The 12,937-nt window shown below is 41.1% G+C and overlaps 1 protein-coding gene across 1 annotated transcript; it reads right to left on the bottom strand.

The window, feature by feature from the left end:
• Positions 1-3,584: 3,584 nt before the first annotated feature.
• On the bottom strand, positions 3,585-7,926 carry foxq2 (forkhead box Q2). The gene is made up of 2 exons (XM_088349847.1): positions 7,487-7,926; positions 3,585-5,340 (listed from the first exon to the last, which is right to left on the bottom strand). Exons 1-2 carry the CDS (start codon positions 7,844-7,846, stop codon positions 4,981-4,983), a joined length of 720 nt encoding a protein of 239 aa, XP_088205973.1. The 5' UTR covers positions 7,847-7,926; the 3' UTR covers positions 3,585-4,980.
• Positions 7,927-12,937: the final 5,011 nt, after the last annotated feature.

Below are 12,937 nucleotides of genomic sequence, written 5' to 3'. Positions count from 1 at the left end.
TATTATTATATTATTTGTACGGACGAGTAAGATTGGCTCCACAGAAAAAAAAACTATGTTATATTTTTGGTGTGTAAAATATCGTCCAGCTTTATGAAACCGTAGGTATGTATGTATATACAGGCGCCATATTCCCCCTAGTGCACAGGTGTCAAACAGGCGGCCCGCGGGCCAGATCAGGCCCACCAATGGTTTAAATCCGGCCCGCAAGACAACAGTGAGAGAAGCGCAAGAGGAAAATGAGCTGTAGTTTTGATTATTTCCACCTGATGTCACCAAAGCTAGTTAACACTTGCAAAACAATTGTGGTAGTATTTCTCCATTTCTCTCTGACTCACTTCTTTTTTATTTATTCATCCCTCTTTTTCTTTCTCCTGTTCACTCTCTCTTTCTCTCTCTTTTTCTCTATTTCTCTCTCACTCTCTAACTCTTTATTTTTCTCTGTCTTGCTCTCTTTCTATTTTCTCTCTCTAATTTACACTTTGATTCTCTTTCTTTCTATTTTTCTCTTTCTTTCTCACCCTCTTTCTTTCCCTTTTGACCTCCCTCTCTCTCTCTCTTTCTCTCTCTCTTCTCACCTTACTTTGTCTCTTTTTCTCCTGCTGACTCTTTTTCTTTCTGTCGTTTCACTTCTCCTATTCTTTTTATCTTTCTCTTTTTTCACTTTCTTTTTCTCTCTATATTCATTTCCCCCTTCTTTTCCATTCATATCTCTATTCTGCTCTCTCTTTTTCTCTCACTTTTACTCTCCCTTGTTCTCCTTATCTGTTTATCGCTCTCTCTTTCCCTCCTTCTCTTTCTCTCTCTTTTTCTCCCTCTCTCTTTCTCTTAAACTTACTAGTCTGGCCCCAGTGAGATTTTTTCATAGCATTTGTGGCCCCCAGCTAAAACAAGTTTGACACCCCTGCCCTAGTGGGAGGTGGCCAGAGTCAAGAACACGCTTACATTCTTGACTCTTCCTGGGAGATTGATACAGAGGACGGGATTCCTAGCCCCCTCACTCAACTCAAGATCCATAACAGGATCAGGACCCAAACGCGTGACGTTCTCACACAAGCCTTTTATTTTACGGGAAATGGGGAGTCATGCACGTGAGTCAGCAGTCTGGCGTGAAATGATAGGAAGCCAGAGGCCGACGAGATCTATACCAATTGCCCGAGTTGATATCGGACAGATGGGGTAGATACCGGACAGGACGGGACAAACAGGATAGATAAAGTAACAGGAAAAAGAAAATAAACAGGACAAACTAGATGGGAACGAAAACTGGAGAGAATAATAAACAGGACAAATATAGATGGGAACGAAACTTGAAATCGATATTAAACAGGACAAAAATAAACAGGAACAATACCGGACAGGGAATACCAACAGGAAAACAGGACCGAGTCAAAACTCACGTCTTGCGGGGCAGAAGTTCGTTGACAGACTGACAAAGGAAAAATGAGAGCACTGAGGTTAAAAAGACGGAAAGCCAATCTGTCAATGAGCCGCAGCTGGCGCCACACGGGCGGGGCCAATTGGGCGCCATGGCAACCGTGACAGCAACACCTGTCGTTGGGAGTTGTTAGGTGACCAAACTCCCTAATTCTAACCCCTAATGCTGAGCGCCGGACAGGGAGGCAACAGGGACCAATTTTGTAAGTCTGCAAGTCAAACCAGAGACCTCCCAGTCTCGGGGCAGGGGCCCTACCCACAAGGCCAGCCAGCTGATTCTTCTTAAAAAAATTTTGTCTGACGATCAAAAATCAAGACAGGTGATTTCTCAACTCGGAAATTTAAATATAACTGAAAATGAAGACTTGTTGGGTTCTGATATCAACTCCCCGTGGGAGGTCATAGTCGACCATCTGTTGTGCTACCAGTTTCCAAACAATCTGAGAGGCGAGCTATTCCGGAGTCTCGCGAGAAAGGACGCTCCTCACACTTGTTCCCGAATTTCTTGTTTTTACTCCTTTGTGCTATCGCTTTGGGCGATACTGGTCAGTGTCGACACCCTCTTGGCAAACAGCCCCAACAAACGAACAACTACACTCAAGAGCATGTTAATCAAGCTGACGTCATCTGAGCTACAAAGAAAAGCGGTGGAAGTCGGAGCTGGTCTCGTCAGGCCCAATTAACTCGCTCTCGGTTCTCACCTAAACTCATTTTTCACAATTTTTCACCAAGTCCATCCATCCATCCATTATCTGCACCGCTTATCTTCAGTAGGGTCGCGGGGGTGCTGGAGCCCATCCCAGCCATCTACGGGCCGTGGGCAGGGGACACCCTGAACTGGTTGCCAGCCAGTCGCAGGGCACGCAGGGACAGACAATACGCTCGCTCATCCACACCTAGGGACAATTTGGACCGGCCAATTAACCTGACATGCATGTTTTTGGAAACCGGAGTGCCCGGGGGAAACCCACGTAAGCACCAGGAGAACATGCAAACTCCGCACAGGAGGGTTGGTAGCTGAATTTGAACCCATGACCTCAGAACTGTGCCGGACACGCACTAACCACCGCGCCGCCGTGCTGCCCTAATTTTTCACCAAGTAATGTTTGTTATTGTTCCCAATATGAATTACGAGAAAGTACGATTCTCACACTTGATAAAATCAGCTACGGAAAGATGGAGAAAATCACTGGACGAAAACGAGAAAATGAGGAGTGAAACAGAAGGAGGATTAAAATGGATACATGCAAAACCAATTGAAAAAACAGAAGAGGAGCTGGAAGATGCGGGGAAAGAAATGTCAGAAATCATGAAAGAGTTTGTTTATACCATTGATAAAATAAGTGTTTTGGGGGACGAAGATGGATGGATGGATGGATAATGAATTGAGGTCAAAACAGTGCTGTTCAATTTAGGCGTAAAGAATGGGGGAAAAAGCCGCCACAAATGACGCAAATTTGCTCTCTTGCTCCCAGCTCTCAGCAATAGTCAACCAGGGATAATGGATCGCAGACGTGCGGCTGCTTTTCATTTTAGGCCGAAAGAACAGGAAAAAAGAGCTGCCATGCATGATAGATAGATAGATAGATGGATGGATGGGTGGATGGATGGATGGATGGATGGATGGATGGATGGATGGATGGATGGATGGATGGATGGATGGATGGATGGATGGATGGATGGATGGATAGATATATGGATGGATAGATAGATAGATAGATAGATAGATAGATAGATAGATAGATAGATAGATAGATAGATAGATAGATAGATAGATAGATAGATAGATAGATAGATAGATAGATAGATAGATAGATAGATAGATAGATAGATAGATAGATAGATAGATAGATAGATAGATAGATAGATAGATAGATAGATAGATAGATGGATAGAATTGGAGAGCAAGTAGTGAACGGAAATATTGAAAGACAACTATTTGTCCTCAAACACTTTTTATTGTGATTTTTTTCAATAAATACAGACCAGAATTCTCAAAACGTTTCAGAAACCGGCCAAGAATCCTGATATTTAATTTCAAACTTGTGAGAAATAGAAAACTCCTCATAATACTCCTACTCATTTTTAAATTCTTCTTTTTGTGCAATACAGGTTGACTCCCTGTAAACCCGACGACCCGGGCAAAGATGACATTTAAACAGCAAATTGTGGAGCAAACTCCTAAAACCATTGAAAATTGGTTTCATCATGAAATCATGTGTCGAGAGAATAAATTCACAATCAATACTCAGCAGTGACAATTTCATATACAAAAGGACTGATAAATAAGTCATTTCGGTTCGCGCCTCGGCCGAGTCATACCTAATTGGTAAAATGGCGGCGCCCTCTGTTGGCTGCGGCTGCATCGGCTCGCTACAACGGGTCAGGTGTATCGACATTTCGTTCTGTGTACATTGTTACAAAGAATGACAATACAAAGGAAATTATTATTATTATTATTATTATTTCGATGAAATTTAACTGTTAAACTTTTATTACTTTTAAATTCAACTTAAAAAAATAACCTAAAATAGGATTCAAAACTGATTCATTACTTGGATTTCTTCCTTGCAACTTTCTGGGTTATTTTTGTATTTACCCAATTCTATCAGTGTTTATGAGGCAAAAATTCATATTTCGGGGTTTTTCTACTAAATCATGACCCTCTTTTGTGCCGCTTGAGACAAATTGGCTTAAAGCTAGAGGGTAGTGTTAATTATAAATCTATTTTTGCACATGATCCAATCAAAACCAAGCGTATACTTTTAAGTCACATTTTGGGTAAGAAAAAAATAACACAAAATGGAATAATACATTTGTGAACACATTAATTGGAATACTTTATTTTGAATTTCTGTGTGGCCCCACTTTCCGATCGTTTGAGACAAATTGACATGAAGTTGGAGAACAGGAGTGGGCTTCGGCAAAATTTAAGCACTTTATCGAATTTTCCAATTTCTCCAGTATCATTAAAAGAAAAAATTTGGTGTGAATCATGTATTTTGCAGAGCCAGCCGCAAACATATTTTCGATTTACATATGCAATTTTTAATCTTGTGCGTGCATTTATCAAGACATTATTTTTCGATCTTGAGTAAATCGCGTATATTATTGTTTCTGAGACAAATCTCTCCCCATACAGGTGTTGGGTAAAAAGGTAGCTTACATTTTCAGTTGCAGGAAGTTCTTCCCAATTGCATGGCCCAGAACAAATATCAATAATTGATGCGTAATCATTGCACTAATATACATTTCATAGTGCTCTGCACCTGTCCTCTTGGGCGATGACGCTTCATAGGACAATGCTGTACAAGCTAATGCCTGGTGCTGTTGATTACAAGGGAAGAAAAAAATGCAATGGCAAAGTGAAGTCCCCAGAGAGCAGTATCTGCATTATTTTTAAGCAGACTTGTTGAGAAACATGCCAACAATTTCAAGCATTATCAAGCACTTGACCTAAAATTTGAGCACATTTCAATCCTTGAAAACACATAAAAATTCAGACATTTTCATAGATTTCAAGCACCTGTATGAACCCTGGTATTAAGGTCCAGAGACACTAATGTGAAATCCTGGCACTTGGACATTGGACCAAGGCCAGAAGAGTTTTGGAGCCAAACAAGGCAAAGGGAACCCGTTGATCTGCGGGCAGCACCAGCATGGTGCCCTTTGCTGTCGGGTGAGTTGGTACGTGGAACCGAGCGACGAAAACGGGATCTGCCCGGCCCCTTTGCGGGCCCTTCGTCGCGTCCTCCGACAGTGGTAGTCCCCGTTGGAAAAGTCCCTGTAGTTGGCCGGATGGACGGCCCAGAAGTGCCCTTTACCATTTTCGCTGCGTCCGGCTTTGACGAAGCAGTCGTTCAAGGACAGGTTGTGTCGCACGCTGTTTCGCCAGTTTTTATCCTGCGAGGACACAAACAGTTGACAAAAAGGGTGTCGCTAATGCGAAAACAGTAAGCGGGTTTTAAGTTGATCGCCTTGGGGGGGTGTCACCTTGGCTATTTCTTGGCAGGATTCGGCGAGGATGGCGTGTCAACGGCGAGTATGATCTCGACAAGACACGACACCCGGCCTTTCTTTTTTAGCGCATCAAACGGGGCGATCAAGCATAATCCAATAGACTCGCCTTCAATCTGCCGTGCCGGCCCAAGACAGGAGGCGGTTTGCAACCTAGCAACCGGATTACGTTATACGCCAATTTGCCAACAATGGGATCGCGTCTAATTGTTTAACCGCTCAGACAGATTACCTGCGCCAAGTGGGTTGCTTTGTTTGTGAAAATGGACAAACAGGTTGATGTGTTTATTCTGTTCGCTTACGATAAAGAATTTACAGTGCCTTGCTAAAGTATTGCGCCCCCCAACAAAAACTTTTTGACATATTGCCATATTCCAGGCTTCAAATTTATAGATAAAACATTCAACAACATGTGAGACACAATAGGGAAAAGAAACCTAAATTTATTCAACATTTTATATTGTGCCAACAAATGAAAATTTGAACAGGAAGTGTTGTGAAATATTGGCCCACTTTGAGTTAATACTTATATTTGCAAATTCTCCCTTACAAAATAGCTCAAGTTCCTTAAGGATTGCTGGTTATTATTCGTACACAGCATTTTTCAAATCTTTCCACAAATTCCAAATACGTTTGAGGTGTAGACCTTGGTTTGGCCATTTTAATACATTTATATTGTTAGTTTTAAACCATTCGATTGTAGATTTTGCCTTATATTTAGGATCATTGTCCTGTTGGTAGGTGAACCTGTGCCCCATCCTCGGGTCTCTGGTAGACTCATACAGATTTTCTGCGAGATTAGCCCAATATTTGGCTTCATCAATCTCCCCATCCACTGACAATCTTCCCAGTTCTTGCTGATGTTAAGCAACACATGATACTGCCACCACCGTGTTTAACAGTGGGGATGGTGTTTTCAGGGTGATGTGCAGTGTTACTCTTACGTCAAACATTACAGTTTGCATTCATCCCCAAAAGTTCAATTTTGTTCTCTCTTGAAAAGAGCACCTAGTTCCACATGTTATTTCTGTCTTCCATGTGGCTTATTGCAAACTCTCTACAAGCTTTTTTATGCAATTATTTCATAAAGGGCTTTCTTCCTGGAACTCTTGAATAAAGGGCAGATGTATGCAGAGTATGAGTTGTAGTTGTCTTATGCACAGATGCCAATTAACCCGCCATTCATGTTTATGGAATGTGGGAGGAAACTGGAGTACCCAAAGTAAACCTATGCAGGCACGGGGAGAACATGCAAGCTTTGCACGGCGAGGCTGCGGTATCTCGAATTGAACCTTGGACCTCCACACTGTGTGCAAACCACCCAACCACCATGCCGCCCATCCTCATTATATATTTGTATTAAATTATGTAGGTAAGAAAGATGAATATTCTAGTAAAAAACGATTTACTGCACCTTCCAGCAGCACTTCAAAGGCAGAGACTCGTACACCGATTTTCATATTTCGCAATTGTTTCCTTCTTTGTCTCGATTGTTATTGTCACCGTTTTCCACTTTTCCTTCATTACTACGGGCAGACAACAGAAATAAAACCAACAAAATCACAACAAAATGAGACGTGGTCCCTCTCAAACACGTACAAAACAGAAATAAAGGATCGAGCCGGGCATTTTCACCAGGAAATTAATTGACAATCTGTTTGTGCAGCCCTTTGAGACTTCTTGTGATTAAGAGCTATACGAATAAAAACGACTTGACTTGACTTGACTCTTTCTTCTTCTTCGCATTATTTGCCAAGGCAACAGCCAGTGATCCACTGAAAATGAATCAGCAATCCACTCTTAGGTCCGGAACCACCAGTTGAGAAATACTGACTTAGGCTAGTCTCTAAGCAATACTTTATAAATATGTTTACTTCTCTATCCTGACAGTCTTTTTTCTTGTTTCTCTTTATTAAGTCTTCATACATGGTTACCCTAGAGTGCCATGTCTAAACTCATTGCATACAATGTTTCACAAAGTTGATATCAGTGAAAGCAAACCTAATCGGATTCAAGGGTGCAAGATATATACCTTGCTCTTGAAGTAAGGGTATCGGTCCATGATCCACTGATAGATGTCACACAGCAACAGCTTCTTCTGCTCCGACGCCAGGATGGCCTTGGAGATGAGCGCAATGTAGGACTGGTTTGGTTTTTCCGCCATCATGGTCTCGGCGGTCTTGGTCACGTGTTCTCCATCCCCCTCCTCTCTGCTTTTGTCCCTTTTCCCGGTCTCTGCTGACCCCTCCTGTACGACCACCACCTTGTTGGGTTGGCGATAATCGATCTGCGGTTCTTCGATGAGATCTTCGGCCCCCTTATTGAACAGGAGGTAGTCGATGGTGAAGCTCAGTCCGAGTCTCTCGCGGCTGCTCTTGTTCTCCGTCTTCATGGTCGGCGTCAAGTAATCGGAGCTTAGAAGGGACTATTCGAAGCGATAAGTTCGAATTTCTGTACAATCTTTTGAAGGAATCGAGGGTTTTACTGCAAAGCCCGATCCTGCCGCCTTCGCTTGAATCCTAGCGTTGACAAGATCACAAAGATGATCCTCTCAACTGTCGTTAACCTTGACGCTGCTGATCTATCGGGTGAAAATGACGTCAGTTCCTAGAGTTAAACGCGGCGACTTTTTACGAACGGCGAATTTCGGTAGAGCTTCGATTTGCCCCTCTTGGTGAAATTCTCCGGAGTCAAAGTTGGGTTTCACACTATTTATATGAGGGCAATCTGATCCCTCACAGAAAGGGGCAAAGGAGGCACAGGGGAGGTCGAGGTAGGGGGTCTGAATTTAGGCTGATTATTTTTATTAACCTAAGCAAATCTGTGTAATTACGGGAGATTAAACACTCAGGGCTGCGCGAGACACGGGGCATCAGGGATGCATGCTGTAGAGTCAAAGGCCTTTTAGATGCTTCTGTTATCCTGTTAAAGTTGTTTTGCGCAGTTGGGGAGGTTGTCCAAAGACTTACTGCAATTACAATGGAACAGTAATTAACGTTTTTCCACCATGGATGTCACGAAAAAACCTATGGTGTTGGATTGTAAAAGAGCAAGTATTTTTGCAAACAATGGAGTTGCAAAAAATGCTTACCATTTTATTGATCTTACAAATCACATCCAATATGTTTAAGTTAAATCAGCACAAGATTTCCAAAGTTTTAGTACCAGATTGTGTTTAAATGATATCAAAAAACTAGAAAGCAGGGATGAAGAACTTAGAAAAAAAAAATCTCACAATGGCCAGGCTTGTAAATTAATGGCATAAAAAATGTGGCATAGCTGGAAGGCTGGGGGTCTTTTTGGAGGCTCTGTTTGAACCCAGACCTGTCTGGCCCCTTTTGTCATTCCGTCTGCGAACCTCAGTGAACACTAGGCAAGCCTTTTTTGACCCTGATTCCCACCTGTCCTGTTTTTTGCTCCCGTCTGTCTCCGACTTCGACCCGTTTTTGATCTGATCTCCCGTCCCGGCATCCGACCTCTTTTTGTCCCCGGCTACGTCTTCTCTCCTTTTCTGGCTTACGACTCGCTTCCGACCCCGACCACATTTTTGGTCTCCTGTCCCGGCTACCGACCCGCTTTTCCGTCCCTGGCACCGCCATCGCTCGCCGCGGAAGATCAACTTCCGCGTACGGAGCACTTGGTTCCCGCGTCCAGCAAACACCGGATCGTGGGAGCAACCCTTTCTCTTCCTTCCAATAAAAACTTGTGAGAAACGCAACGCAAGTGGGTCCTGTCTCCGTTCTGGTCCTGACAGGCTCACAATTAAATTATGATTCAGGGTTTGCAGGATTCAATTATCTAACGTTATTTTAAGGGTTTTTTTTTTCTTCAATATTTTCCTCCACTAAGATTTAATCTCTTGTGGTGTTAAAAAAAATAAAGCACACAAACACTAATTAAAACGATTGATTTAATGATTTAAAGGTCTTTCTGCTTATTAGTTTTATTTTTTTGTGAAAATCTTTTACTGAAAATGGGAGCTTCGCTGTTACATTTCTTATTATGGGAAGGTGGGATTATCACTTGTAAGGCCCTTTGTTAAGGTTTCTTATTTTGCTCGTGCTGAGGTTTTGCGTTTTTCCTTGCCCGCATGTTGGTTTAAGATCAGGTTATAGTGTAATTGTAATCCTGTGCAGTTCTTTGAGACATCTTGTGATTAAGGGCCGTACAAATAAATGTGACTTGACTTCACAAGATATCGATAGATATATCTTTTATAAGATTATGTTTTTTACGGGAAGATTTTAGCCATTAAAGCACATGGTTTTGGCAACTACATCTGAGTAATTTTAATGATACCAGTCTGGAATAAAAAATCTGTAATAATGTCCTCTTTTTTTTCCTTTTTTTCCACAGCTATGCACTTCATTCTCATCATAAAATTTTAGCTGTCTCAGTCTGTGATATTTTTCATGGTAAATGACTATCTCTAACTAGTTGTTTAACAAAGATTTTTTTCGAAATGTCCTGTATCAGCAGTGCGTTTGGATTTTGACAATAACTGTGAGTGTAAAGTGCCATAAATAAAACAATAAATCATACACTGGCTGGGTTTGTGTGTGTTGTTTCATAGGCTGTAAATTGTAAAATGGATTGCACATTTGCACGGATGTCATTGTGGCCAAAACGAATGACTGCATTGGCCCTTGTAATTTGTGCGGTACGTATAATTTAGTGTGTCACTTGAACTCGTGTAATGAATTGAACCATGTTGCCCTCTTCTGACGCAAAAGAGGAACATGAATTGCCACTGAGGGGCAATTACGGCCTGCCATTCGCATTTATTTGTCTGTGGTCAATAACGTTTACTTTGAAGGGAAAAAAAACTCAATGTGGTAACAAATTATACTATAGCTTCATATCTACAGTATTATTCACATTAATTACTTCTTTTGAGAGATATTGCACAAAACATCGCATGAAGATGTTAAGAAATCACCCGTAAAAATAGGAATCACAGGTTGAAACCAAGACTTATAAGAGACTAGTCCCTATCTAAATATATATATATATATATATATATATATATATATATATATATATATATATATATATATATATATATATATATATATATATATATGTATATATATGTATATACAGGGTTGGGTAGGGTTATTTTAACTGGATTACTTTTAATAACTTTTGGATTACTCCAATACCAAATATGCTAATAAAAGACAAAAGAAACTCAATATGAATAAAATGACTAAATTTTGTGCAGGCTTAGGGAGTAACGGAATACATGGAACGGCAAAAATGATGTTGGCAAGCTGTTAGGATTTATTTTCATTTTGTTTCTGTCGCATTTTATGTTAGTTTTGCCGGAGATCAAAGAGATCAAAGCCAGGAGAGAAAGCTTACCACGTGATGTAAGTCATAATTGTATTCATATTTAGTTTCTTTTGTCTTTTATTAGCATATTTGGTATTGGAGTAATCCAAAAGTAATTGAAAGTAATCCAGTTAAAGTAACCGTACCCAACCCTGTATATATATATAACATATACACCCTGGAGATCATTGGAGGATTTGAGGTAGGTAGGATTAAATGGCCTAAAACCAGTTTTCTTTTGTTTCAGAGTGAGTTTTGCATTACGTAATAGGTAGAATGACAAATATTTGTCTTGGCTTTACAATGAGCTACGAATGAAGAGCTATAGTGGAAGAGGGGAGTGCTCATTGCATACTTAACTGTCAATGCTGTAAGATGAGCAAGTAGACCACTTTAGTGTCTTATATTAAACATTAATTATTGATTCTTTCATTTTTAATTTTGGTATTTGTTAATGCAACATCCATTTCATCCTGGAAGGGGGATTACCTCATGTATGGCCCCTTCTGAAACTTTTTTTCATTTTCCTCATGCTGAGGTTTTTGAGTTTTTCCTTGCCCTTGTGTAAGTTTTAGATCGGGGGATCCTGTAATAATAGTCAGTAGGTTTCAATAGTCTGTGGTCTGTGGAGCTCTTTGAGGGAACCCATTTCATGTGGTGTGTCTTGGGCAAGTGCCAGTCCCTCTCCAGGCCATAGTATTAAAAGCCATCCCGAAGAAGTGTTGTCTATCCTGGACTTAAATAGAACCAGGTCAGAAATAAGACGCAACTTGACCGGGATCTGGTCCCAGAGCCTGGGGGCAGCAACAGAAAAACTTCGGTCACCTAAGCGTTTATATTCTGACCTGGGCACTTCCAGCACAAGTTTGTCCTTAGACTTCAAAACTTCACCGGGATTGTGAATAGTTAAGAGCTCTGGTAACTAGGATGGGTTAAACCGTTAAGAGCTTTAAGGACAAACATTAAAATTTCAAAATCAATTCTAAAATGGACAGAGAGCCAATAAAGGGATTTAAGAATAGTAGAGATGTCGGCACGTCTGCTGGTGCTGGTAGAAAGATGGGCAGCAACGTTCTGCACAAGTTGAAGGCGACTGAGAGACGCCAACATAAAGTGCATCGCAATAATCTTACCTTGAACTTATTAAGGCATGTATAGCTTTCTCTCTGTCAGGACGGCTTAAAAACAATTTAACTTAAGACTAAACACCATATATTGAGTTTTTTCTTTATTTAAAAAGAAAATGTTGGGTCAACGACTACCTAATATAAACAATGGAATCAAACAAAGCACATTGTTACTGTTTGGCCTTACTGACATATAGATTTGTATGTCTTCTACATCACAATGAAAAGAGAGGTTTTGTCTGGCAATAAAAGACCTAAGTGGTAGCATACATGAGAAGAGTATAGGGCCAAGAATAGATTCTTGTGGAACACCACAAGCAAGAGGGGCAGTGGAAGGTCCTAGGAGAAGGTCCTACCGGATACATATGACTCAAACCACTTTAATAGCGTCATGAATGCCGACATAAAAACATAAATGTGACAGGAGGACTGCACAGTCCACCGGGTTAAAAGCTGGTGCGAGGTCAAAAAGCACAACAACAGGGGACTTAGCATCCATGGACAGAGCAATGTCATTGTGCACATTTAACAGTGCAGACTCAGTGCTGTGATGAGATCCAAGCATGGATTAGAACTCCTCAAGGACAAAGTTTAGGAATAGAATAGAATAGTCTTTGGAGTATGTCTCTATCAGTTTTACACATCGAGAAACTGATATTTTTGCCCATTCCTCCTTGCAAAACGGCTCGAGCTCAGTGAGGTTGGATGGAAAGCATTTGTGATCAGCATTTTTCGGTTCTTTCCACAGATTCTCAATTGGATTGAGGTCTGGACTTTGACTTGGCCATTCTAACACCTCAATATGTTTTTGGGTGGACCATTCCATTGTAGCTTTTGCTTTATGTTTTGGATCATTTTCTTGTCTCAGGTCTTTTGCGGACTCCATCAGGTTTTCTTCCGGAATGGTCCTGTATTCTGCTCCATCCATCTTACCATCAATTTAACCATCTTCCCTGTCCCTGCTGAAGAAAAGCAGGCCCAAACAATGATGCTGCCACCACCATGTTTGACTGTGGGGATGG

The sequence above is a fragment of the Urocampus carinirostris genome, chromosome 12, assembly GCF_059441175.1.
Source record: "Urocampus carinirostris isolate Australia breed hairy pipefish chromosome 12, RoL_Ucar_1.0, whole genome shotgun sequence".
NCBI lineage: Eukaryota > Metazoa > Chordata > Actinopteri > Syngnathiformes > Syngnathidae > Urocampus > Urocampus carinirostris.
This window is presented reverse-complemented; position numbering and strand designations above follow the sequence as displayed.